Source organism: Amia ocellicauda, chromosome 20 (assembly GCF_036373705.1).
Source record: "Amia ocellicauda isolate fAmiCal2 chromosome 20, fAmiCal2.hap1, whole genome shotgun sequence".
Lineage (NCBI taxonomy): Eukaryota > Metazoa > Chordata > Actinopteri > Amiiformes > Amiidae > Amia > Amia ocellicauda.
This window is the reverse complement of record NC_089869.1, coordinates 21686054-21713869: the sequence shown is the minus strand read 5'-3', so window position 1 is coordinate 21713869 and position 27816 is coordinate 21686054. Positions and strand designations below refer to the sequence as shown.

At 50.7% G+C, this 27816-nt stretch overlaps 1 protein-coding gene across 5 annotated transcripts; it reads right to left on the bottom strand.

Moving 5' to 3' along the window:
- Window positions 1-469: 469 nt before the first annotated feature.
- LOC136716231 (pleckstrin homology domain-containing family A member 1) lies at window positions 470-27505 on the bottom strand. Of its 5 annotated transcripts, none has more exons than XM_066693813.1 (13): window positions 27384-27505; window positions 18118-18281; window positions 15650-15706; window positions 15511-15556; window positions 11766-11863; window positions 10030-10161; window positions 9156-9296; window positions 8881-8949; window positions 7017-7081; window positions 6746-6809; window positions 6402-6491; window positions 5677-5747; window positions 2807-3140 (listed from the first exon to the last, which is right to left on the bottom strand). In XM_066693813.1, exons 2-13 carry the CDS (start codon window positions 18256-18258, stop codon window positions 2930-2932), a joined length of 1185 nt encoding a protein of 394 aa, XP_066549910.1. In that variant the 5' UTR covers window positions 18259-18281; window positions 27384-27505; the 3' UTR covers window positions 2807-2929. The 5 variants fall into 5 exon arrangements, with proteins under 5 accessions (XP_066549909.1, XP_066549910.1, XP_066549911.1 ...); XM_066693814.1 differs by lacking the exon at window positions 2807-3140 and adding an exon at window positions 3147-3385; XM_066693815.1 differs by lacking the exon at window positions 2807-3140 and adding an exon at window positions 3147-3385 and having other exon boundaries at window positions 5707-5747.
- Window positions 27506-27816: the final 311 nt, after the last annotated feature.

Genomic DNA, 27816 nt, shown 5'->3' with positions numbered 1-27816 from the left:
GAGCTGTTCCTTTGCGTTTATGTTTTCATGTGTTATATAGCAGAACTGGACCCGTGTCGACATCTGATCACAGACGGGCGACTCCAACAGGGTCTTCAAGACCTCACAAGCACGGTCCATCTCTTTACCACACACAGACTGGCACCATCTTCACCGACTGCTTTTCTCTGGACGACGGTTGACAGACCCAACATTGTGATGTGGAGCCCAGGTCCTGAACGACAGTTGCCAGTATCCTTCGCACGGGGCTGTGGCCCAACTTAAAACATACTGGAGACAAACTGAAAGAGTGCAGACCCAGTGGAGGAGGAGAGAGATGAGCAAGACTCTGTTGCAGAGGTCATGTTGACATCATGAATAATGAGAAACTTAGATTATGTCAGGTTTCTTCTGGCAAAGTTGTACATAGAAAATGTCTGCCCCCCCCACGTGATCAATAAAAGATGAGGGACACCACAAGTTTCAAAAATCAGGATCAAAATAGCTTGTTTTTTATATAGAAAGAATGCAGGCACTTTACAAGTCTACAGTAAGATCTGTGCAACACAATCACAGGCCACACGTTCAGACTAGGAGAGGAATACAGCTCAACGTCCACCAGGTGTTAGTCAGTTTAGGCACAGGATGAATATTCACCGAACACAAGAATCATCATTAAAATATACCAAAGAAAACAGACCCATTAATCATCTACACACACCTTGAGACCGAGGCGAACACTTACACCAGATGCAATATACCGACATGCAACTAGCAGTTTCTGTGTTGAGGAGGAGGGACAGACACGATCTTTCACTGCTGACCAACCGGCTTCCACGTCACCATCACCATCAGTAACACAAAACCCACGAGCTGCACAACGTGGAGGAACACAAGCAGGGAGTGTTTCTTAAAATAAGCATCTGTGAAAGACTGAACCCCAAATAAAAGCCAATATAGTTCCATTAGTACAATGGATTTGTGTTTGTTTATACACACGTACACAATCTCACACACACATACACACAGACTCACTCTGTCACACACACGTTACACAAATTATGTTTTTTTATAATAAATAAAATAAGGAAAATGAAAAAGGAAAACATTTTTTTGAATTTAATTAAAAAGGGAAAAATAAAACCATATATATTTGGCCGGGATTATATTCCTAAAAGATGTACCTTTAGGAACCACTGCGGTGGACGGCCAGATTAAGCGATCAGTTACGCAAAGGAGAAAGGGCAGGAGAAAACAGGTCTCCACCAAGAAACGGATCTGAACTGGCAACCATCAGGGGGCATCCACCCTTTAGTTTGCGAATTAAGCAAATGATCGGCCCCATTGTGTGTGCCGGGACCGGTGCGGCAGAGCGGGCAGGGAGAGACGGGGGTCTCTCGGCCACAGCCTGGGGTAGTGTCATAGCGTCCCTGCGGCCCCGCGCCACCGCCGAGCGAACACGGCCGCGAGAGAACACCCAAGAGTCCGCCACCCACATGCCACCCCTCGACAACATTAACACCACCAAGTGTGAAACAGCCAAACAAACCAACCCACCAACCATCCAATACGAAAGTGAATGACTTTAGATGTGTAAAATCACCTATAGCTTACAAAAACCGTAAAAAAAGACTTTCCAAATAACGTGCACATTTACATTTGACAAAGAACAAATGAGATGGAGAGGGGAGGTAATTTCAGATGCAATAAATAAAACAAAAACTTAAAAATGACTTTCTTCAGCGAACGATGGCTATAGGACTACTTTGTGAAATGACGGACACTTGGAGGATGAATGAACGCTAGGAGGGTAGAGAGAGAGAGAGAGACGTCTTAATGACACACACGGGATGCAGTGCTGTCCTTGAAACCAGGGGGTCTTAAACACAGGGGTCTCGCAGTACGCACTGACGGTCAGTCACTGAGATCCACCCCCGTCTGGAGTCTCAGATCATCCCACCGGGGGCCACGCTGGCCTGGAGCATCTCAGACCCCTGACCCCAGGCACCCACAGCTAACGCCAAACCCAGCATCTGAAGGTGGATCCAGACGAGCCTCCGTCCACAACAAAGCTGCCGTCAGTGTCGAGTCTGGAATTGGCCTCGGCATGATGGGAATCTGGGAAACGTGGATCCTGGGGCTTCGGTCAGGTGGAATCGATTATGTGTATTATACAGGCATCTTTTTGGTAACCTAATTTAGTCTGGTATGTTCTGGATATTATGAAATACCAAATGCAAAAAATATATAAATATATTTCCTGTCCCACCCAGCCTGCAATTTCTCACCATGTGTATAAGTGGAAGTAGGTTTTTGTGGTGGACTGAGGCGGAACCAAATAAAGAGCATCTTTGGATTAAAAGTGTTGGCATTTTATGGGACGTCACCCCTGGAGAGGTTTATGTGTGTGAAAACCACGATCAGAACCACTGCGGTGCAGAAGAGGAACAGCAGGACGTGCGAGAAACTCTTCGGCTCAGCAGGGCTCGAAGGCAGTGGAGGAGCCACGGTCAACCGTCTCTCTCATGTTCTCTCTCTGATCTTGTGAAAGGTGGATGGCAGAAACAAGTACAGGAAGCAGAGAAGGTATAAATGAGAAAACAAGTTCTGCAAAACAAAAACAACAGGTTCGCCTTCCCTCCGCATCCAGCCCAATCCACTCTACCCACCCACCCCAAAAACCCACATCTATACATTTCAGTTCCCCCTCGTCTCCGGACAGGGGGTCAGATCCAGGGCTCCCTCTCCGGAACCCGATCAGATGCCCCGCTCCGGAGCCGGGGGGCGGGTGCGTCCCGTCACACCTCGCTCACGGGCAGGGTGGCGTCGTCCAGGTCCACGGGCCCGGGGCGGGCGATGACGTCGTCGCCTCTCCGGGCTCTCCGGCGCAGGCCGTCGCTCACTTGGACAGCCGCGTCTCCTGCAGCGAGAGGCGGGAGCGGGCCGGGCCCTACAGGCCGGGCCGGGGCAGCAGGCTCATGAAGTCCTCGTTCTCCCAGGCCAGGCCGCGGGGGGACAGTGTGCGCGGCCTGGGGCTCGGCGCCGCACTGAAGAGGGGGCTGAGGGCCGGCGGGCGCGGTGGCGAGCGGCGAGCGAGGCACGGGGGGGCCCTGGTCGCTGCAGTAGAAGGTGGAGGCGGACGCGGACCGGTCGCCGAGCTCCTGCAGAGGGTGGGGGGGGAGGACGTGTCCGGCAGAGACACAGAGACACAGTCACAGTGAGACACCCGACCCACACGGCTCATCGCACTGCAGCGGGGGCGGGGGTGGCGGTAGTACAAGCAGGAGCAGGAGTGGTAGTAGCAGTGGTGGTAGTAGTAGTAGTAGTAGTAGTAGTAGTAGCAGCAGCAGTAGTGGCCGTGCACTCACTTTTGGAATGTTAGTATGTCAGTGTCAGATTTTACTCTCTGAAAAACAAAAGCGACAGACGACAACAAACAAAAGAAAACAAGGCAAAGCATCAGCGAACAGAAACCAGGCATCGCAGGCAGCTGAGCCCTGCCCCCCCCACACTCTGAGCTCAGCGGTACCACGGCCCGGGTCGGCGCGGGCTCTACTACAGACCCAGCACAATCGCTCCGCTCTGCTGGAATAGAGGAGATCGCACACTCCCTGGAAAACGGTGGACTGCGGTACAGATTCGTCCGGATGACCAGACCTTCCTCACAATAACCTATAACCCGCTATTATATCCACCCCCCCACCTCTTTCACTCCACCCTAAACTACACAAAACTCCAGTAAGTGACCCAGAACACACTCCGAGCTTCACAAGCCCCTCCGCGGCAATGAACTGGGCCCATGAACAACATGCATCTAATAATTATCACAATAATCAAAGTACTCATCTGCTCTTTCTTCCTGCCAACCTCTACACAACCGGTCCCAAAATGCTTCAATCCCCGAGGGGCAGCTCTGAGCGATGCGCAGATGATTCTTACAAACAAGCTCCGGAGGAGGGTTGCGAGGAGGGGAGCCACACAACGCACCCGGGACACAAACTGACCACACAGAGCTCAGAGGGCAGACAAGGACAGCGCGGCGGGCGTGGGGGTCAGTGGGAGAAGCACAACACATGACATAAACGCACTCCCAAGCGACAGGCCACACAAGGCAGACAAGAGAGTTTGAGGGCAGGCAACATGCAACAAAACACTGATGTTCACATTCAAAACGATGCCTCCGAGTGACGCATGATCGGGAGAATAAACACAATGGCGAGACCTATCGATGACACCTGCCAGTCCTCACACCCTGCCGTCCACATCCTGTCGCGGCCGAGACTCGACCACGGATGTGCATGTGTGAGGAACATGGCTGAGACTCCAGTGCCGTGTGGACATGAAAATCGAAACATTTAAATATCTGTACAGCTGAATACGGTGCTAGTTCTGGACAATAATGTGTGTATGTGCTCCTCTCTAAGAGTCCTGCCTCTGGGACATTCACAGCCAGCACAATTCAAATAAAAACCCTGTGATAAGACACCGATCCCTCTGCACAGACTCCCTGCATGCAGACGGGGGCCGATCTGGCTCTGGGGCGCGCGGAACAGGCAGGTGAAGGAGGGCGAGTGGGAAAAGGAGTGAGTGAGGGAAGGATTGATTGAGTGAAGGCTCGAGTAAGAGAGGGAGCGAGTGAGGGAGCTGTGTGGGGCAGTGGTCAGGCCCCAAGGGACCACGTGTCTGCCGGTTGACATCTTAACAGCCCACAGCTGCTGTTGTCTCCGCCCGTTTGATTAGGAGTAGGAAGGAAGCGTCCAGCAGACAGCGGGGGTCCCCCAGGGCAGAGCCAGTGACAGAGCAGAGAGTTAGTAAGCGCAGCAGGGCAGGGCAGCTAGGTGGGCTCGGGGGCAGGGCCAGCGGTGTGTCATTTGGGGTTTGGCAATGTCGGTTGTGTGGAGTACAAGGGGGCGGCAGGCTGTGTGTGTCGATGCTCGTGGGGAAGCGCCGCCCATCTCCCTCCCGTCCCACACACTGAAGGAAGTCAAATTCATCCCTTCCAATGACCCGGCGTCCCGAAAGACTTGCTTTTGAGATGAAATCGATCAAACGGATTGATGTTGGTAGAATTAAGGGCGTCTGAGGGGATTCTGAGGTTTGCGGCATGATAGAGGTTTTACAGGTTAACGTTATTTTTAAACAGGAAAAAAAGAACGTCTATGAATCAGAAGCATAACAATGAGGATACAGATATCGCAAGTCTGGACGCTGGAAAATAAAATCTAGTGATTGAATAACGAGCCAAGTTTAAAAACAAGGTGACTCCCACACTGAGGATCGACTGGAACTGCAGACCCCATATTCAAACATGGGTGTGTGTGTGTACGTTTACGTGTGCGTGCGTCTCGGGGGGGTCTCTCTCTGAAGGAGGCTGGAGACCGGGTGCTCTGTGCTGAGGGGGGAACGCAGGCAGCCGGGGGATGAGTTAGTGCGACTGATCGGTGAGGCTTGGTTACTGTGTCTATGATTGGCAGCTGAGGATGGATGAGTACGGGGAGATGGGGGTGTGTGTGGGAGCGAGTGAGCTGAAGGATGAGATTTGGGGGGTTTGAAAGCGGGAAGCTTAAAAAATAAATCCACTCTGCTTTTGTTTTTTCCCCCCACCCACCCCTCATCAAACTACACACTAAAAATCACAAAATAAATCAAAACAAGCTTTTTGTGTTTTAGCATCTCTGTCCATGAGGGCTCACATACGTGCTGCATTCACCGTTTCGGGACGTATACCTCTGTATACAAGGGTTCGACAGCCGTCTGGCCTGCCGCATCTGCAACAACACATTGCAAAAGCGAACGTTAGTGGAGGCTGTGGGCGAGCGGTCCGAGCCCACACAGAATCACAGAGGAGAAGGGGACAGAGAGAGAGAGAGGGAGACAGAGAGAGAGAGAGAATAGCTGGCTGCTTGCATGTGCTCTGATGCCCCCAGAAAAGCTGCACGTTTAAGGCAGTAAAGAAACCCCCCGCCCTCCCCGAGTCAGAAGATTCCCACTGACTCCCACCGCCGGCGAGACCCCCGCTCCTCCGTCGCTGTGTAAGCATGCCTGACCCCAGCGTTGTTTTATTTAGATGTTCGGGGGAGATGTACAGTTCATAAGATACATCACCAAACATATTAAACACTTCCTGAGGATAAAAAAAAACACAACTAAAATGTAAATACAACTGAAGATTTTTCTTAACAAATAAGCAACAATGTCAGTGAGAATGTGGTGCCATCAACCAAAACAAACACACAAACAAACCAGCGCACAATTCAATCGTATATTCCACAACCCTGGGCAGAATATGCGTGTGGAGATGGACAGGGTCGCACAGTGGAGCCACACAAACACGCAAGAATGACAGACAGCAACCTCCTCCCCCCCGCCCACCCACCCCCCAGCCTGAGACACGGGGCTCGGCTCAGGCGACAGATACGTACAGTCGCCGCGGACCTCCCGGGGCCCCGCTGGGCCACGATGGCCCCGGAGATCGCCTTGATCCAGCTGTGCATGTCCTCTGGGCTGTCCGCCTGCGTGTGCGTGCGTGCGTGTGTGTGTGTGTGGGGTAGAGAGAGAAAGAAAGACAGGGGGAGGAGAGAGACACACCGGACATGGTTACAGAGGCGTTATTTCTGATAAAGTACAGGAAGATCAACATTATACAAAGACACTACAAATAAATAAACACGCACATACACACCTATGCAGACACACATGTATGTTTGTTTATTTATATATACAAACACAAACAATCACACTCGGCTGTCACGTCACACTTCCTTACCTGAATATAAAATGTTCTAGAAGTGGTAACAACTTCAAAGAGATTGTCTCTCATCATTATGTCACTAAAAGATAAAAAAGAAGAAAAAAAAGGTTAAGACTCATATCTGTCAGATCAACTCACACGACGACACCCTCAACATGTATACACACTACTACCTCACATCAAGCCCCTGGTGGGTTATTTTTACTTTTACTTGTCACAATGGGCAGGGTGTTGGTGGGTGGGAAGCACAGCACATACACATTTACACACACACACACACCCCTACCTCTGCTTGCACTCCTGTACCTTGTGCACCTCCTTCAGGGGGATCATGCGCAGGGGGTCCTTCTCCTGGTGGGGTGACAGGACAGTCAGGTGAGACACACAACACTGGAATTGCACCCAGGATGACACTGGCAGGAAATCTCACGTCGCACTTAATCTGACTAAAACCCATAAAACCACACAAAAATGACACTAGGACAACGCAGAAATAAAGAGATCAACAGAGAAAATAACAATTCGACCCATCGCTCCGGAACAGGCAGTCTTGGGGAAGCGATACAGGACAGAGAGCACGGGGGGGTCGTCCCGTGCTTGAGAGGGGGCACATAGGGGCGGCCCCGTGTTCACAGCACAGACGCACAGGGGCCGGGGCCGGAGCCGTCGCCCAACATCGACACCCCTCCACAACGAACACAGAGAGGAGTCGCCGTTTCTCGGATGATTTAGCCCCGTCGCGCCCTCCACACACAAACCCCCCCGCAGGCAGCGTGGCAGGAGTGGGAGGAAGTGAGTGGCGCTTCCTGGGTCTTCATCTTCTTCATCTGCTGCCAGCAATTAATCTGCTGACACTAATAGCGGGGCTGCGGGAGCCCTGGCGGGGGAGGAGGGCGGAACGTGTCACACTGCTCGTTATTTATAGCGCCAGCGTCGGGGCTCTCAGCAGAGGAAACCGTTCGCACAGCAGGAAGTTAACGCCAGAATCAAACCGGGCCGCAGTCCCAGCTCTCGTTATAAACAGCCGGCTGGACACGCACTCTTCGGCGTCGGACCCCTGGATTTGCATGGCACAGTGTGTGGAGGACCAGCAGGCGGGTATGGCACAGGCCAACCAATTCTAGTCCACCCTGCCCCACGGGCCGGATTCAGACCCGGGGCTGCAGGGGTGAAAGATTAGTAGACGGACAGCTTCAGCTACACACATGTACACACACACATACACACATGTAGTCAGTCCTGTGTTGTCAGTCCTTGGACTCCAGCAATACAGTAAACATTGTAATGAAGTACATTTGATATTTATGCCATCAGAGCTGCCTTGGACAGACAAACAATCACGTGACGTTTGAAGGGATGTCTCGGTGGACAATCAGATGGCCGCACTGTAACTGAAGCGCAGCAGGATGCCAGTGGCATGTCTGAACACGTCGAGCGTGTGTGTGTGTGTATGCGTGTACTCAGGGGGCGGGGGGGGTGCTGGAATTTCATGGTATAACTCAGCGTGTTGAAACAACACTGCGGGGATATTGCCTTACAGCCCGATGGGTCCAGAAAAATAGGAGAGAGCATTCGTTTTAGTGCTCCAAACAACACCCGGCTTTAACTGGCTGGACAGGAGAGGGGGCGCAGTGTTTAGTAAGTGAAAGATGCCGTGCACTGTGTGCAGCAAGACAAGCGTTTTTTCAGTGCTGTGTCCTCGGCGGTAGGGCATCACAGGCAGGGCGTCACAGGCTCCTCCTGCCTGGACATGTTCCCTGAATACCTGGTGGGATGTGCGCAGTGGTCTGTGTGTCAGTGTGTGTGTGTGTGTGTGTGCGAATGTGTGTGCGTACGCATGTGTGCATGTGCGAGTGTGTGTGAGTGTGAGTGTGTGCGCGGATGTGTGTGTATGCATGTGCGAGTGTGTGTGAGTGTGTGTGTGGTTGTGTGTGCGTGCGTGTGTGTGCGTGTGTGTGTGTGTGTGTGTGTGCGTGCGTGCGGTTGTGTGTGCATGTGGTTATGGTTGCATGTACGCACACACGGGGGAGGGCAGCAGATCTTTTTGTCAGAATGAAAGGTTAAACACGGTGAGGATCCTGTTACCCACTGATAAAACACACAGCGAATCAGTCCACCGAACAATAAAGAATAAACAACAGAAAACCTACCAGGTCCGATTTGAAGTAACTCACTGAGTTTTCATCCAACAGGAAGTATCTTCTCTTCCAGTTCTTCATCTGGAAAAGAAAACGGACAACGTGAGGATTACGCGACAGCAGCCCTGACTGCGCTCACCCTCGCAGCTGTGTTTCAACTACCTCTGCTTCTCAGACATTCGCAAGAGGAACAATCACACACTCTCGCCCCCCCACACAACTCAGAGCTCCCGAGCTGCAGCGGCTCTGCGAAACTGCCCCCCCACCTGCTCCCTCCAGGGACTCACCACGGCGCCCTGTTTGACGCAATAGCCAGCCTTGATGACAGCCTGGTCCTGGGCTGACTTTCCCAGGAAATAGGGCAGCTGGGAGTGGGATCTCTTGAGGCCTCCACGGTCCGCGCCGTTCTGCCCGTCGCCTCCCTCCTGCTGTGGGGGCAACGGTAGGCACAGACACAGGGAGGAGAGGGGGTAGAAACAATACGCTGAATGGCTTGTTCTCCAAACAGTGTCATTTAACGACGGATACTCGTTACTGCATGGATTAGTTTTAGATTTAGTTCTAGAATTTAAATATTTATAAAAGTACGAGAGCACAGCTGCACCGAGGGGGAGAAACACACAGAATAAAAATATATCCCAGCACTCCTACAGTACTGTCCTACAGCAGAGCTAAATGGCTTGGTATTAAATTTGCATTAGTAAAGCAGGTTTGCCATGATGCCGGTGCTCTCCTGGCGGGGGCCACACAGAACACAGTGGAGGAAAAGAAGAGTGCTGTTTGGGGAAAAGGGTTGGCTCAGCTGTCCCTCTGCCACGACGAGCGGCCGGACGCCCACACGCTTGTTGAAGCGGTTCCAGTTTAGACTGGAGGGAACTGGACTATGTGGCAAGTTACCAGCAAAACCAGAGCAAGGGCATAAAGTGTCCATTGACCACGACTGAGGAGCACTGTGGGCTCGAGTCATTATCCGTCCAGGAGAGAAAAGATCTATCTGTTCTCTTCCAGCGACTGGTACAGGCGCCGAGCCCTCCCGGGCGCTCGGCTGATCTTGTGATCGGTTTGGTGCACCCGTCTCTGTCCACCACACAAAGGTGCTGGCAGCTGCCTATTGGTCCCGCTATCGACCCCCCCACCCCACAACCGGCCCGGCGGTCTCACCTGCGTCTGCGTGATGATGGGCACCCCTCCGATGATCTCCGTCCTGTAGGACACCTGCTTCTTGGCACCCAAGCCCTCCGCCGCGCTCTTTTGGTTCTCAGAGTTGTGCTGCACGTCAGCCGATTTTGGCACCTGCAAGAGGAAGCAGGAGTTAGTCTCGGCAGATGAGGCCGGTGTCCCCTGACCTGGCAAGCAAACTTCCCATCCAGCAACTGTTTGTTTCATTCAGATACTAAAAATATAAAATCCATCAATCAGGATACACTGACGAGATGCAGCCGGGACGAAGCTGTTCAGTCTGACTCGTACTGCGATGCATTTCCCCCCGTGAAATAAAAAATAAAACACGCCTCTGCAGTGCTGTGGCTGTTGACATTTCCCAAAGCGCAGCCCAATGGGGCCCGTTAAGCGCAGTGTGGGAAAGAGCAGGAGCCGTTTCTTCCGAGAATCCCAGAGGGGCTGTGAATAGAGAGGGAGATACAGCGATACAGAAGAGATTGTTTGGGGCTCTGAAACACACCGTACGGTGGCCCGCAAGTACCCTACACATCAATCCAGTGGCACACAATATCCTCCACCAATCAATTTAATTGCCTCCCTCTCTCCCGGCCCTATCCACAGGGGCCACCCCACCCCCGCTCTGCTGCTGTGGGGTCACGGTTCCAGTGGGAGTCATTAAGGAGAACAGTGGGAGTTAATTCAATGGTGCTTTGATCCCCTCTGACAATCCAACAGTAATTACACAGTCGGGAGAAGCGCACAACACAAAAACACAAAAGCACACTGAGTCACGGGCTGAATCACCGCCCAGAATAATCCCGTAAATTGTGCTCATTTAGAAAGAATTCAAATTCAAACGAGCACAACATAGCGAACTAAAACAAATACATTTCTTTCATCTGTGTGGAAGAGTCAGTGTGCTGGCAAACCACAAAATGCTCAACATCTGGACACATCTGCACAGCCTCTGATGCACGATGGCCTGCCTGGAGGTTTATCTATCGAAAGTTTAATCTCTGAAGGGAAGTGACAGCCTGAACACTGGGGCAGAGAGCAACACGGCAACACCCATCACGGACGGCGGATACCGGGGCGAGTAACGGAGTTGAGACACCGGCCTCACGTCTTCAAGGTGTATGAGAGAGATACGCAGTCAAACAGGAGAGAGAGAGAGAGAGAGAAACGCACTCACACAGGAAGGAGCGAGAGAGAGTGAGATGCACTCACACAGGAGAGAAACGCACTCAGGAGAGAGAGAGGAGAGAAACGCACTCACACAGGAAGGAGAGAGGAGAGAAACGCCCTCACACAGGAAGGAGCGAGAGAGAGTGAGATGCACTCACACAGGAGAGAGAGAGGAGAGAAACACTCACACAGGAGAAAGAGAGAGGAGAGAAACGCACTCAAGAGAGAGAGAGGAGAGAAACGCACTCACACAGGAGAGAGAGAGAAAGGGAAAGCAAGAGTTTGTGAGAGGGTAGAAAGAAGAGCAAGGAGAGAAGTGAGTGAGTGAGAGGGAGGGAGGGAGGAGATTAGTGCTGTTGTTTAAAAAAGGAATCTGGGCTCCTGGCAGCTGAGCAAACAGCCTGCGCTATTCTTTGCAGTTTGCTGTGCCTCCTTTGTAGTGCAGAAACGGTGGCCTGTCGTCTATTTACACGCACGCACATGCACGGTGTTGGTGTAAGGGTGCTCTGCAGTGACGGCTGAAGTGGCCCGTGTAACCTGCACACACTCACTGTGATTTTGGTGGCTTTGTTCAGCACGTTCACCCACTCCACCAGGTCCTGCTGGTCGTCAGCTTGCAGGAAGAATTTCCTCATCCCTGCGTTGATGACTGCAGAGAGAGAAGAATAAATGGATATCAATGCAGTGACTGACGGGTCATCACTAGTGGAGGGAATGGGGGACAGGCGGCGGGGTAGGGGGGTTGATTACAGAAGTATACAGCTTGTTAAAAAACGATTAAATGAGAGTGATTCCGGCAATTAGTTTGGCTGCCAACCCACACAGAGAAGAAACCAGGGACTGTTAAATCTCCGGTCGGCAGGGCGCCCGTGTGCCCGGGTGTACCAGCGTTCTGCCACGCCAGAGACCAATACACAGCCGGTGTCACTACACTGCACCGGCACTCCGAGTGGTTCTTACCAACAAAACTGAGCTCGACCTTCATTTGAATAAAACAATCAAAACAACAACAACAAGGCAGCCACACCTATTTACTGCAATTCGTGCCGAGAGACTGGCTTGTTTACAAGGGCCTGGGACATTCAACACACCTCACCCCTCCCTCTGAACACACAGCGACGGCCAGGGAGAGAGAGGAAACGAAAGAAAAAACGAGAATGAATGAATGAATGAATGAATGGAAGAGAAAGAAAGAGAATGAGAGACTGTCTTTCTTTCTTTCCTGTATCATTCCATTTGTTCCTCGCTGGCTTGCTCATTGAAAGCAAGCCAAACAAACAACACACACACACACACACAGCGCTCTCTCTCCCGGTCACACTGCACGTCTGTGCGCTGTGCCGTTCAGAGTGTGTGCCCCCCCCCACCACACCACACATACACATACACAATGCACACATTATTTCTCAATGCACACTATTGGTAATTGCCCCTCCCATTGCCTTCACTTTTGTCGAGAGGCATTTCACGGCTGCAGTACTGGCTCAACTTCATTCTGTCCGTCAATCACTCTCACCCCCCGCCTCCTCCAGGAGCACAGGGTGTAATCTCTTTATCAGTCACGCAACACCCTCCCAGAGGACGACACACCGCCACGGGCGAGGGGAGGCCAGGCCCCGGCAGAGCCTGACAACACGAACCACTGATGAAGTGGCCAGCCGAGAGCGCTGAAATATTTGTGATGCCCTCGGGTTAGATCTTAAAAGAAACGTTGTCAGAGATGTCCTGGCACAGCGGCAGGGTATCGTCAATGGACCCATTAAGTGTCTGTCCTAAAAGGTCGTCTGGAACCAAATTTCCACTTTACTTTCTCATGAATGCAGATTAAAGGTTTTTCCCTCAAAGACAACAAGCCAAAACAGCTTTTCTTTCCCCTCTGGGGGGCGTGGGGGGGAACACGCACACACAAAAAAAAAAACACCCAGGATTACTCCACAATGTATTAATATTCCGCATTTGAAATGCAAAATAATTCCAGTTTAAAAAAAACCTCTGTGATCTTAAAAAATCATCTGTTCTCTGTCCATTTGCAAACAGCCCGTGTCCTTTCTACAGCAGCCCACTTCCACCCAAACAGAGAGCAGCGGTGACAGGTCTCATGGGACGGGCCTCTGTCCAGAGTCCGGCTCCAGTCCATGGGCCTCTTGTCGTTTCCATTTCCCTCTCGCATGTGAAAGCCGATCCCCTCACAGCCAAGCAGAACCAGAGTGACCAACTCATGAATCACGACCACCAGCTTCGAGGTTTATTCCAGTAAAAGAAAAACGGGAAAAAAAAAAAAAAATTCCCAGAAAGAATGAAAGGTGCCTTTTTTTCTGAATAGAGAAAGGAGAGACCGGACTGGGGGAGGGGTGGGCATGTTACACAACTACAAAACGGGGCACGCAAGCAGCAGAGATCTAAAAATACACAACTGGCTTTCGAGTCGGGTTCCGATTAGGATACGGGCTTCCTGACAGAGAGGAGATCTCCCCACCCCCCCGTCCAGCAGGAACGGCCAGCGCAGTCAACGGCAGGTCACCGCAGCGCTTCCTCCGATTGAGTGGGGAAGAGGACAAAGGGCTGCCCCACAACGGCACCTCGGACAGGAAGCCATCTGAGCACGGCCCCCCTGGCCCCCCAAGCCACTGCAGAGTGCTGGGATAACACGCCAAGGTGGAGGTAGACACTTCTTTTCAGTCCACTCCAGGACAAAAAACAAAACAAACGCATCACAAACTCCACCCTGCCCACGTTGTCACAGCCCTATTCAAAGTAAGAGGATGATAAACAAGACTCAAATTGTCTTTTCTCTACATGCTTTGTCTCAGTTTGTGGAGGGATTCTGTGAGCGAACTACAGCACAGAGACGTCTCCCAAACATAGAACAGGTCTGACATTAACCCAAGACCATCTCCTTTAATAAAACCTCACATAATGGGCAAACACGAGGAGCAACTAATGATAGAAACACCGCCAGCGACAGACCGCCACAATCAATCCCAGACCGCAGTCAAACTGAGCATGGTGCACCGTAGGCCAGCGGGGCCCAATATCTGCGATCTAACCACAAGAAGATCAAAACAAGTGAAACTGGACACCGGAGTGGCCAGTGTGTCCGGTCCGCCCGCCTGGCCCAATCCAGTCCCACACGCAGGACGACACCCAACGAAGCAGTGCAGGCTCGTTAACGCTGAGGCAACACGGGTTTAAAACTCAAGAGCACTTTCATAGTTTATATCCCCCCTCTTGAGCCCTCTCTCCCTGGACTCGGACACTGTAGCGCACACAATCCCTGGAGAACAATGCCCGGGAGTGGAGGGGTCGAGGGTATCAATAACATCAGGCAGAATAGCGCTCCCCCCTTCCCAGAGATTCCTGTTTCTGTCCCGGCACAATGGCACCTTCCCTCGGCCCTGCAACAACGCCAGGCTGCCCCTGAGGCCAGGCCCCTGGGCACCACACAGACACTGAGACCGAGCCCGCGGAGTTTCCCAAAGAGTGGGCCGTCCTCTTCCACATTTGTAATCGTTGTTTTGTTTTTACCGTGTGAATCCAATGAATACATGAATTAACCCCTTCTTCTTCTGCACCCTATTGATTTTCTCGAGCTGGTGTAGTCTTCATTCTCAGAGAGATGGTCTTGCATCCAATTACCTCCACAAGAAGTCAGAGCTGTAACCAGCTTTGGAGGATCACTGTCACAATCAAACGCCAGAAACGAAACAACTGAACGCACCGGGTGGAAAAAACCTTCAGTGCAAAAGTAGGTTCACAGAACAGAATTCGGATAGAGGTTTTGCCAACAACTAAATCGGGCCGACATTGGGATTTAATGGTCAGATCACGGCTTGGGGTTGATTGTCCTTAAAATGTCCGTTATAGATCACAAGATATAGCGCACATGAGGCCGACAGCTATGGCAAGCCAACAATGGAGCATTAAACGAGATCTCAAATTGATTCCTGTTTCATATATCTTAAAATAGACAGGAAGTTCACACAAAACATACAGCATTTTCACAGGAAGTTAATTTGAGATATCTGCAATTCAATTTAAGATATCTTGAATTGTATTTTGAGATATCTCTAAATGACAATTTGGCTTGCCATAGACAGCATCAGTGGCTGCCCACTGTAATGTAATGCCCCAGGGGTGACTTCACAGGCTCGGACCTCTCTCTACACACACCCGGGGAAAGCCAGGGAATCACACAGGGTCCTTCTGCAGCGACCCGGCAGTCATACACGGCACATGATGGCACGCAGCGGGAGGAAAGGGAAGACAGACAGGGGACACAGACGCCGGGACCCTTACCGAAGCAGAACTCGGCCTTTGGTCGCTGCTTCGTGGCGTCGCTGACCTGCGAAGGAAAGTGAGACGCGGTGAGTAATGGCAGTGGGTGGGGGAGGCACGACACGGGTAACCATATTTTCATTTTTGATGCCCCACTGACCTTGGAGATGTACGCGAGTTTGAGGGAGCCCACATTCTCCGTCCCGCTTGGCAGATTCTGCAGGAGAGAGAGAGAGAGCAGCTGTGAGTTTCTGTCAGGGGTCAGGAAGGTCAGTCTGAGAGGGTCACACAGGGTCAGCCTGGTCACACAGGCTTCCCCTCGGCTTTACAACCAAGAACACAAGATGACGACAATAAATGGGGGTGCATCAAAACCAAACTCCTTGCACGGCACTGCTGGTACCAAGTCTCTGCCTGGTTTCTCCACCTCTCTCTCTATCAAAGGCATTGGTTTTGAAACCGATTAACACAACTCCGCCCTCAGCTTTACAACGCACTCTCTACAAGCTTTCATTCAGACATATCCAGAATAGCCCAGTGAAACCATTTCATAAACGAACAAGATGTCAGTCGGGCCGGGCGAGGGGGCGTGAGATCATGCTTTTTCTGACCCACAGGTAGCTCTGTGTGGGATGCACTCTCAGGTGATCGGTTACCCCCGAGCCAGACCGTAAAATCACTAGCAGAGTCTTGACTGCTGGAGAGTCACTGCTCTCAGACCGGGGGCAGCTGCAGACAGCGGGCACGAGAGAGTGAGGGTACAAAGTAGCAGGTGGCGTTGTGCGTCTGAGCTTCGAGATCAAAACCCCAAATCAAGAATATCCCCCTCCATCACTCAACACCCTCAAATCTGCACCCTGCATTCGTCTCTGCATCTACACAGCCCACTTCCTGTTCACAAGCAGCGTCTGCCAGCGATGAATCAGAAAGCTTAATTGTGTGTGTGTGCGTGTGTCCTACTAATTAACTCAAATAGTAAATGGAAGTAGAAGATTGAAATGCAAATTTAAACAGACCTGAAATGGCAGTTGTGCTAATGCTCATGCCATTCACGCCAACGGACTAATCCATACAGACCCTGCACTTCTTCTTTAAGTCACATTATTCTTTTTGCCCACTCAGACAAAGAACGCTTCCTAATTCCTGGCTGTGACCCCTCTCGGCTGGCAGGGAATGACACTGTCACTTTCACAGTCCTCTCTCTCTCCCTCGCTCGCACACACACACATACACAGAGACGGAGCAAACGGCATAAAACTTTCAGCACGTCTGGGAAATATAAAAAGAACAGATCTGAATTATTTAAACCCCAGAGAGGCATGAATAAATTATGGCCGTGCCGATCCACCCCACGGCTGACACGGGCACATGCCAGCACGGCTCGTCCGGAGCGTGGACCGGGGAGGTCACATGCGGTCAGAGAACATCTCGCACAACAATCTCCTGCTTGGAGGTGACACATGCCTCTCCGAAGATCGGGGGGGTGCCTCTACTCTTGTGATATGATCTATAAATGATTACGCCTCCAGACCAGACTTGTTAGCTGTTAAATAACAGCAATAATAACATCCTTATGCTATATGTACATATAAATAGATGCCTGGCATACAAACAGAGGCATTTCCTGACTTTAAGTGTTCAGGTTTGGTGTAAGAAGTGCAGATGCTCGCACACACTGTGCCCTGCAGACAGCAAACACACTCTCACAGCACTGAACCAAGAAGCAGGAAGTGTTGCGCTAAAACTAAAACTTTCCGCTCATGAACAGTGCGAACGCCAGCTCAGTACTCGATAGGGGCCTCAGTCAGCCCAGGAAGCACAGATACCATCAGGCGGGGTTAGAGTGGGTGGACACAGCGAGACGGAGAGAGATGGACAGACTGATATGAGGAACCGAGTCTTTTGATCTGTACCAGTCATCATCTTCACAGTATTACGCTGGCAAGCATGGGGGCGTCCACCTGTCCCGTTACATCCCACAGCTTATGATCAATGCCAGCACCATCGGGAAGGGTACCGGGTGGAGAGAGACCCTCTGGTCTTGAGGTGACAAAGGTGTCTAGGGAGACACCTCCTCTTCTGTGCACCCTGACCCGATAAATCAGCGATAGTGAACGTACGGTCCAGCTAGTCATGAGTCCCAGCGTTTTGAACCCGGGTCACTGCACAACCATTCACACCCAGCACGACCGAACGCCCCTGGGATCAGGGTTGGACTGTGCTGGAAACGAGAAACCTTTCCAGACATGTGAATCTAAGCCTTTGTAATCTAAACATTAAACATCTAAACTACCGTAACACGGATTAACCGTTGACACAAGTGCAAACTGGGTGAGAGATGTATGTATCATATGCATCGTATGTATCAATTATATCACATGCTTTGGCAATACTTGTATACAAATGTCATGCCAATAAAACTTGCATTGATGGAACTGAACTGAAAGAGCGAAAGAGAGAGGGTGGTGAGAGACACGCGGTCAGGGGGTAACAGACGCAGTGAGGGGGTGAGAGAGAGAGAGAGACACTGTCAAGGGATGAGAGAGTGAGAGACACGCGGTCAGGGGGCGAGAGAGAGAGAGACACGCAGTCAGGGGCACGGGCACCAGCATGGCGGGGGGTTCCTACCTGAGGGTTGTCCATGTACCAGAGCAGGGTGCCCTCTCGCGTGTCCAGGATGAAGTAGCGGCGCAGGAACTTCCCGCTGTTCTCATTCTCCTCTATGTCCAGGAACCCACAGATCCGGTTCTGCCGATCCACATAAGGCATCTCTGAGCCTGCACATTCCACTGCTGCGGGGGGAAGAGAGGGAAGAGAGGGAGCGAGAGAGAGAGAGACTGTGATGTCTCTCAGCACTGTGCAGAGCAGTACAGCAATAGTATCAGGTCGTTCATTCCTGTGTGGTTTATACATCTGCAGTGACTCATGCAAAACTACACTCCCCCCCCACTCTCCCTCCCAACCCCTCATCCTCCTCCTTCTATTCTCGGCCCCCTCCCCATCCTGCCACTCACTCACAATCTCTCTCTCCCCCTCCCTCCCTCCCTCCCACCCACTCACATCTGGCAACCACTCAGGTCCTCAAGACTAATTCCCCCTGCCACTGAAGATTACGCAAATCATATTTACTTATTCATTAATCATTTACTTTATTAACAAGTAAACCTTTTCTTAAAAAAGCCTGTGTTTTATAGCAAAGATGAGTAACACAAAGGAGACTTTACACAAGCCACAAAAGCCTCCTTTTCCACACAAAGCTGATGCAAGATTGCTCCACTTTCATCCATTAAATTCACACACACCATCCTCTAGCAAGACGTGCCGGCATCTAGCTCTGGCTAAAAGGTATTCATCCCCAAATCCCCTTGGTATGTTTCACCTGCTGACCACTTCTGTATGAGCAACGCATGTGTTCAACAGTACCGGCCAATATAGCTCAGTCAGGACTTTTACTGATCTCTGGGATTTGTTTTTGAGTGTTGTGACGACTGTACCATGACGTCTGCCAAGAGGTGCCAATCCAAGCTGCGTGTTTGGTTTCTACGGGTTACATGAGAAATGCACAGCCCTGTGCATCGAGGCGTGCGGGACAAGGCTTTCCCCAGCACGCTGGTTGTGCATGGAGGTCTGTGGCTCTGAATGTCAGGAGTCAGGCAGTGCAGTGCGGTGTAACAGGTTGTGCCGTCTGCACAAACTGCAGGCCACATGGGACCCGTTTCCGATACTTCCTGAATACAGGGCTGCTACAGCAACTGTCCATGTCAAAATATGTTTCAATAGATATAGATGCACACACACACACTCTCACACACACACGCATGCAGAGAAATCGTGGCTCTAATTGTTTCGGCTCACATTCCTCCTTAGTCTGGGTCCGTCTCCACAGTACGGCACTGAGCAACGCTGTCTCACGTTATCAGGGCAATGCGTCATTCACTTATCAGACAACACGCAACAAAACTGCGCCGGTGCTCAGCGGCACAGCATCACGGGAGAGTAAAAGCTCCCATCGCCGCAAACTGCCCCTGCCCTCTCTGCCACAGTGTTTATCGCCACCCCCGGGGTGCCAGTGAGAGCCTCGCTACTCCTGCTGGGAGCAGCGCACCGACACGCAGCGGCAGACCTCCCCCGCACACTGCCGGCACCGTGTCGAACAGGCCCTCCTGCAAGCCGCCGCTGCGCAGACACTCTCATTAGCAGCGTCCCACACAAGGCCCGAGGGAGGCCGGGAAAACATTCTGCAACCGAGATGTGCCGAGCAGATGGAACATGACCGAACACATCGTCTCCCTCTCTCTCTCTCTCTCTCTCTCCCGCCCCTGACACAAGACCTATCAGTATTGTAACGCTAACCTTGGGAGTCAGGGGGAAAAATATTTGTATAATGCACTGTTTTTTTGTAAATGCAACAAAGGTGCAATTATGATATCGACTGGGTGACACTTCTCCTTTAGTGCCAGTTCATCAACCTGTTCTCAGTCCGTTTCTCACTTTCAATTCCTGCCTCCTGAACTGATGCCATTGTGAAGCCGTGCTGTAGGAATTCACCCTGGAGATCCCTGCCACCCTGGTCTCTACAGTTCTGCTACTGTAAGAACAAATCTGAAACCCGAAGGGACACGCAGGGACACGCAGGGACACGCAGGGACACGCAAGCCACTGCGTAGCTGCCGCTGCACAGCACCTCTGAGCTCTGATTCTGTGGTCTGCCACAACACCAGGCTGAAACTAGAGAGACTATTTTTAGCAGAGAGGTTTCTAAACTGGTCTTGGTTTTCCTGCCCAGGCAAGTTTTTTTTTTTTTTAAATCGATTGGTTATTTCTCTTTCTTTTCTAATCATGGTTCCCCTGCAGTGCAACGTCTGAAGAATACTGTACGCACTCGGCAGCTGACGGGCATGGGCCAGGAGTCTCTCAGAAAACTGACACACTGTACAGGCAGTGACCAAAAAGCAATCAGAGGGACAGGGCCAGGATTTCCACTGTGGAGATCACTGGCATCTCGCCCACAGAGGAAAATATGGCTATAAGACTATTTAATCACGGCGTTATTAAAACAATACTTTGACACCCACAACTACAAACAAAACAGCAAGTGCAATGGCAGCATTGTTCATCTGTTGGAGGAAACTTTCTTGTGAACTAGGCGCTGACGTGTGTGTGTGTGTGTGTGTGTGTGTGTGTGTGTGTGTGTGGAGGAGTGATACATCATGTCAGATGGGATTCTGGTCTTTTACACCGAGGAAGCCAACAGTTTTCCAAATACGTAATGAGTCCAAACTCAGCTGGAAACAAAAATAAATAGAGGATTCTGCCGGACGTGGATGGCCATGATTTGCAACCCCCTCCCCAGCGCAGCCGCAAACATCGGGGCTGTGAGACAATCCAGCGGCCGGCTTCCCGCTCTTCCGCAGCGCTCGGCTCTTCCTGTCCGGCCTATTTACTTTCCTTAAGTACTTTATATGCAGGACCGACTGAGCCACACAATCCTGCCTTTCACAGCGAGGGCAGAGCAGCCGCCTCAACACAGACTTGGGGGAAAGAGAAGAAAATTCGACTAGATTGAAAAATAGCGATACCTCCTTCACAGACACCCACACACTGACCAGGGGGTGTGGAGACCACCGCCATCAGAGCACAGCCCAACCACAGCACCAGTGGGAGTGGGATGGGCACTGTGCCGAGATGCCCCCTCCAGCTACAGCCTCTCTCACACTGGGCGCATCTGTACTCTCTCCCCTCTGTGTGAAGACAGCTTTGTCCTGTGCTGGCACTCAAGTTGCCAGGCTATAAAAGCCACACAAAGGCAGTAATAGGGGGATTGCTGCGGCTCGCCGGGAAACAAAGCCGTCTACCAACAATGGCGTCATTATTCCCGGCTGAAACTCAAGGCAGCTCATGTGTGCAGTATAATGGATCTGCTTCTGAAACAGGGAGGACTGCACTATCCGAGGCAACTCTGAGAATTACGCAATCGTTCAGCGGTTCTGTGCAATTATGTTTCACATTTCCAGCCCCTCATTCCAGAGAGCTTTGTGTCGCTCTGCTGAAGAGGGCCGGCCGGGCCTGGGTCACACGCGGTGTCCTGGCTGTGGACCAGCGCTGTGTCAGCGTACGGCATGACTACACTCAATCAGCATCACCGGGCCACGAGTTTCAGGATGAAGGAGCCAGCGCTTGCTTTCCGACAAGTGGGAGCGGTGAATTTAAAAACATCTTTGCTACAGTGCCGGAGCTGGACAAGCCAGAGAGGAAGATAACCAACAAGAAGGAAATTATTATTTATAATAAAAACTAAGAGATTAGCGCTAGTTTAAGTGCCACTGAAGGACAGTATAATCATCTGACTGCCAAAACATTTCCAACCACACCTTCATGTCTTAGCTTTATTTAAAAAATAAGTCAAGAAACAATAAATAAGCTACTGTAGGACAGCTTATGCATGTCTTGCAGTCTCATCCTGTGGACAGGGTGCAGTCAAAGAGGACATGTTAAAGAGACCCACCCCGATATTACCATCCCAACAAACACTACCTCGAGCCCAGAGAGAGACACCCCAAAGGACCGGGGCGCAGTCCTGTGTCACTGCTACTATAAGGACAGTTGTCCAACAGCAATGGAGGAGAAAAAGAAAGCAAGAAAGGGACTTATACTCTAGCTCCGGCATTCGAGCTCAGCCAGGTGTTTACAATGCTCTAGAAGGAAAAGTTCCCCAAAATATGCAATGTTCATTGGGCATCTTAAACTGAAGTGCAGCAACTGTGCAGAGACACGGCGCCATCGGGGATAGGGATCCGCTAAGTGGTGACCTAGTTTAAAAATTAAACGGGACAAATAATATATTCAGGATGTAGTTTTAGGCCTTAGCTGTGCGAGCGGAACAAGGTGCGCTGCACTCCGAATGTGCCGATCACGATGGAGGACAGAGACCGACCTGCCGACTCAATGCGGTCAGTGTTCAATCGGCATTGTTTCACTTCTCGTGCCGTACTCCTCAACGCAGCACTGAGTCTCTCTCTTTCTCTTTCTCTCTCCCTCTCAGCAGTGAAGATGGTTCTTCTTTAGCTCACAGCTGCTCGGTCTCGCACTCTCAGGGGAGAATCTTGACTTTTTTTGTTGTACAACTTCCTCATTCCAGAGGAAAAAACGAGATGTATATACAGCGACCTTTGACCTCCCATTAAGGGCACTCAGCACACCAGTATCTCTCCAGGTAGATCTCAGGGTGTGGCAGGTGCTCTGCCGGGCCCAGGGTAGAAGCCCTATAGAAGGGAGCAGATAAGCCTGCAAATACACTTCCTGTTTACCCCTATGCTCTCTCTCCCTCACCTGGGAGGGGTTAGGCATTGTAAATCTGCAGCGATGGAGCCTGAGACCCCCAGCCTCAGTTTCAATTTAAGTTAATCAATGAATTGTATTTATTTTATTGTGTGACAGTGTCTTACAGAGTCCCGTCCTGCCCCCGGGAGAGTCAGACCTGAGGACAGCATCAGCGCTGAGCTCAGTTTCATTAGGTGGAGGGGGTAAGGAACAAAAAAGTATTGACTAATCGACAGGTTACACTGATAAAGTGACACAGACCCCCGTACATCGAAGGCCAGCGCGGCGGAGTCACGGCTCCTGCAGGGACGTTACCAGCTTGTCCCCCGGGCGGACGCATCACACTTCAAAACCCTGCAACACGGGCACCGCCACAGTCAACACACAGCTGGAAGCTGTCCAGATCATAACCGTAATGTCTGGAGGGCCCGAGGCAAAACCTCCGCGCAGCGTGGGAGCCACTGGCCGCGGAGCAGAGCTGCAGCCGGGAGATTTTCAGCAAGTGGAGCAGAAGGCCTGACCCTGGGAAGCCTGAGCCGGAACCGGCCTGCCCCTGCACAGTGCGAGCTCACCCTCAGGCCCGGGCCGCCGTCAGGAAAACAAATATCTCAGGCAGCAGCTCGAAACTACAGACAGCACTGACATTCACTGCAAAAAGCACAGACCGGAGCAAAACGCAGGGGAGAGGGAACGACTCCCACTACAAGGATCTGACACGTGCATTCATGTACCCCTACACTGTCCACAGATCGACAACAGACACCCCCACCGCCGGCCCAAAGCAACCCTCCCGCTGAAGGAACAGTGTGTTTCTCCTTCTCGAAAAAAAACAGAGACGGGGGGGGGAGAGAGAGAGAGTTAAATATGTAGCAATTGCTCTGGCAATACTGATGTCAATTAGTCATGCCAATAAAGTTTTTTTTTTTTTTTCTCTTTTCTATTTTCTATTTCTATTTCTATTTGAGAGAGAGAGAGAGAGAGAGAGAAGGGAGGGCAGGAGAGACTGCCACATGACTCTCTCCAATGTGGAGCTGCTGTAGCTGGAGGCTGAAATTCCATTTTAGTGACACTGAACCAACACTGCAGCCGAACGCTTTTCCCTAAACGAAGCAGGAATGCTGTAAAAAAAAAAACTAAATAAATAAACAAACCAAAAAGGGCTGTTTCATATATATATATTTTTGTGTGTTTCGTTTTTTTAGGTGGTTTTATAACTACCGAAGCCACCGAGAGAACCACACGTATCGTGAAAGTGGTCGCCCTTCAGCAACATGTCCGCTCGGTCTTGTTTAAACCAGCTTAATCCAACTCCGGGTTACACCACCGCCATCACCACCCGCCGGGGGAAAACAAGAGAAAATGCAACTATGTGACACGAAAGGCCCCCCGGCAAGTCTCCACCACCAACCCCAGAGGCCAGCGGCCCCTTTCAGTCGGCCAGCTGATTGGAACCCATGAAGAAATTAAAACCAATCACTCGCATCATGGTTGTGCGCGTATGTTCCTGCTGAACACTCCATATCAGGGACAGCGAAGGACACAGGCAGACGAAACGCACAGCTTCAAGATAAACCGAGACCTTCTCTCATGTGGAGACTCGGACCCTTTTGTAGACGGGGCAAATTAAAACAAGCAACCAAACTGAAACAGGCCTTGGGTCCCTTTCTGTTCATAAAATAATGAGATAATAAAGTAGAACTTAAACTAATGATTCAGAGGTCAAACCGTTAAACTCAACTCACGGAAGTTCTCTCTCAAAATGAAAAAGATAATGTATACCTTATAGGAGTCCTGCTATTTTATCATATGACGATGGATTTATTTATGTTTAAAAAGATACAAGTTACGGTATTGAAGTTGCTTCTCCTTCTTGGGAGCGTCACACAACAAAGGGCTGTGAAGGACACGGTCTCTCGATGCACCAGAACGAAAGAAGCCCATCAGCTAAAGTAAATGTCAGTTTGAGCTGCTAAACTGCACCCAGTCAATAAGTCTCTCTCTCTGTCTCTCTGTCTCTCTGCACGGCAAAGGGCAAGAGTGGGCGGCTCGGCCACACTGAAGCCGCTGAAGACAAACCACGGGAGAAGACAGAGCTCCCACTGTGAGAAAGCGCAGTTTCTCAGAGATATACTGACACTGCAGCAGCCTGAAAAGAAAGCGCACTGCAAAGGTCAAACTCGAGCCATCGCGATGCCTATCCTCCGAGAAGCGCTGCTGATCTGGTACGCTATTTTTTCAGCACGGTTTTTCAAGGGCAGGTTACGGGCAGCAGATGGGGGATATTCGAGCTTGCAACCTTAGTTTGAGTACAATTTGCATAGACACAGATAAGTAGTTAAAATATTGGCCGACACATCAATGCCAGCGGCCACATTAATGGGGCGACAGGAACAGCGTTGCTCAAACGCAGCTAGAAAGGAAGAATCTGTACTTTAATTTTCCCCAATTCAGTCGATGAATTGCAGTTCCCGTCCCAGAGCATATTTACATACCTGCAAGGCTTCTTTACACTTTCTACCAGAACAGTTCAGTGGAGTTAAAGCCACGATTCGGGAGAGCAGTTTTAAAGCCTCTGCAATTAAAGCACTCCCGGTTCAGTCGGGCTGTGTGTTTAGGGTCATCACTGTTCAAGGTCCCCTCCCCCACGCAGGTCTCATAGGGGTATAACAACACATCCAAATGGACTGATTCTGTGCCTTTACAAATATACTTTTTGTTTTGATTAGGTCTAGTGTTTCTGCACTGGCAAAACAGCCCTCACTCCTGTGCCCTGATGTTTCCACCTCCATGTCAGACTGTAATCACCCAGCAAGACTGGTAGCTACCATAGAGAGGACATCTTTAATAGGACATGCATTCGACAGGGAAGGCTATTCTGAAAGAGAAAATGCACGCCAACTCTGCATCATGCAGGGAGACACGTCTACAGAGAATCTAGTAGCTAAACCAGCTTGGTGCAGATTTCAAATGCAAATCAGATGTTTCCACATCCCCAGAGAAGGACGAGAGAAGACAAAGAAAGTATCCAAAAATAAGCACAATGGGCACAAAACGATCAAAAGAGAACAGCGCTGGAGGAGACAGTGCAATGAACAGCAAAAAGTAATATTTTTATCAAACAACTACAAGATTAAACAAGGCGGGAAGTGGTAAAAAGTTGCGCAGTACCTAAAGTAAGTGAGAAGTAATGCTTTGCTTGTGCACGAGCCATGCCAGGCTTCAGTGCCACGCAGTGTTCAGTTTGGCGACTGGCGGGTGATAAACCCCAAACACACAGCCAGACTGCCGCACAATGATTTTAAATCAGAAAGAGAAAGCGATATCTCCAGCCCTCTGGCCCTGAAAAGAGGACGCAAGACAGAAAAAACCTGCTCTCAGATGCCTGGGAGTAAACGCACAACAGCACTGTGAGAACCGAGACATTGCCGGGGGTCGTCTCGTTCTGTTGTGTCACGCCGAGCCTCTACATGAGCACCTGGGCTGAAGGTCTGCTTTACCGGACATCCCTATTGCAAAGACAGGTCTGGACTGTGACCCGGCTGCTCCGCGGGGCCGAACAGAGAGAGGGAGCAGCCGGCCGGCAGGTGACCTTGTGAGGGCAGAGCGGCGGAGCGATGCCCGCCGGGCTCAGGGCTCTGCCAGCTGTGAAGCTGGGCTAATCCAGCACTGATCCCTTCTGGACATGTCAGCATCCATACTTAAAACAACAACTACAGCAGGCGTGCTTGAGCAGAAGGTACAGCATCAACCATTTATCTAACAAACCACCACACACACACCATTTATCTAACAAACACAATCACACACACCATTTATCTAACAAACACAATCACACACACACACACCATTTATCTAACACAATCACACACACACACAATGCACCTAAAGCACAAGTTCTGTCAGACATGTCAATTATTATGACAGTGCTTTAACACAGTATGTGTGTAATATATGTATGATACACACAATCACATATTTATACAGATAGGTAACATACATATACAGATAGAGATGGTATGTATTTATTGTAGGGAACATCATGGCACCCCCAGTCTGTCAATCACTCCAGCAGTCATAGCTGTCAACAGTGAAGCGCACTGAGCACGACAGGCGCTATAGGTGCCTAAAAACCAATTACTACACGCCAAAGCCTGCGTCATGCTGCATGCATACATACATACATACATACATACATACATACATACATACATACATACACACACACACACACACACACACACACACACACACACACACACGCGCGCGCGCAAATATATCCCATCTGCTCTCCACTGAGTGCGATATTTCCAGCGCTGAAGTTATATTATATATATATATAGTTATATATACTTTTTTAAGACACGTTGGAGGCACAGCGGCGCTACCATAAACCCCCGCACAGCAGCCCCGCCAGCCCCGCCAGCCCCGCCAGCCTGCGCTCCGCAGGGGAGTCCCGCCGCCGTGGCGGACCCACTTTCCTGTGGAAGTACAGGGAGGGAAACGCCACGCAAATCTCGGCGTCTCCAGCCGCCCCGGACACGCCCGGCCTCGGGGCTCCGGCGCTCCGTACTCACTCAGTGTCGTCCTGCGGGGAAGGTCGGGAGCAGCGTCCGAGATGCGCCAGATCCACAGCGGCGCCGCTTCAGCCCATCGCCTGCCACTTCCTACCTCTCCGCGGGCCGGGGGGCGGACGGGTGTGGAGCCGTCTTCCGGTCCAGTACCGGAAACGGGCTCGCAGGGCTTTGTGGGATATGTAGTTTCATTATTCTTCCACGAATATTATTATTATTATTATTATTATTATTATTATTATTTTTATTTCTTGGCAGACGCCCTTATCCAGGGCGACTTACAACATAAGTGCAAAACAAAGTGCAAAAATACAGTTAAGTGCAAGGCATCAATCATTACAAATTCAATTTAACTAAAATATAGTAATTCAAAATACATTTTACTATAATAATAATAATAATAATAATAATAATAATAATAATGTGCTATGCAGTA

What these genes read in the sequence shown, in the direction of transcription:
- LOC136716231 (XM_066693812.1), bottom strand. Translation starts at nt 18,258, where the DNA reads ATGCCTTATGTGGATCGGCAGAACCGGATCTGTGGGTTCCTGGACATA. An exon ending in GCGTCAAACAGGGCGCCGTG is followed by an intron (nt 8,950 to 9,155) that starts GTGAGTCCCTGG and finishes TTTCTTTTCCAG; the next exon opens with ATGAAGAACTGGAAGAGAAG. An exon ending in GTTACTTCAAATCGGACCTG is followed by an intron (nt 7,082 to 8,880) that starts GTAGGTTTTCTG and finishes TCACCCCACCAG; the next exon opens with GAGAAGGACCCCCTGCGCAT.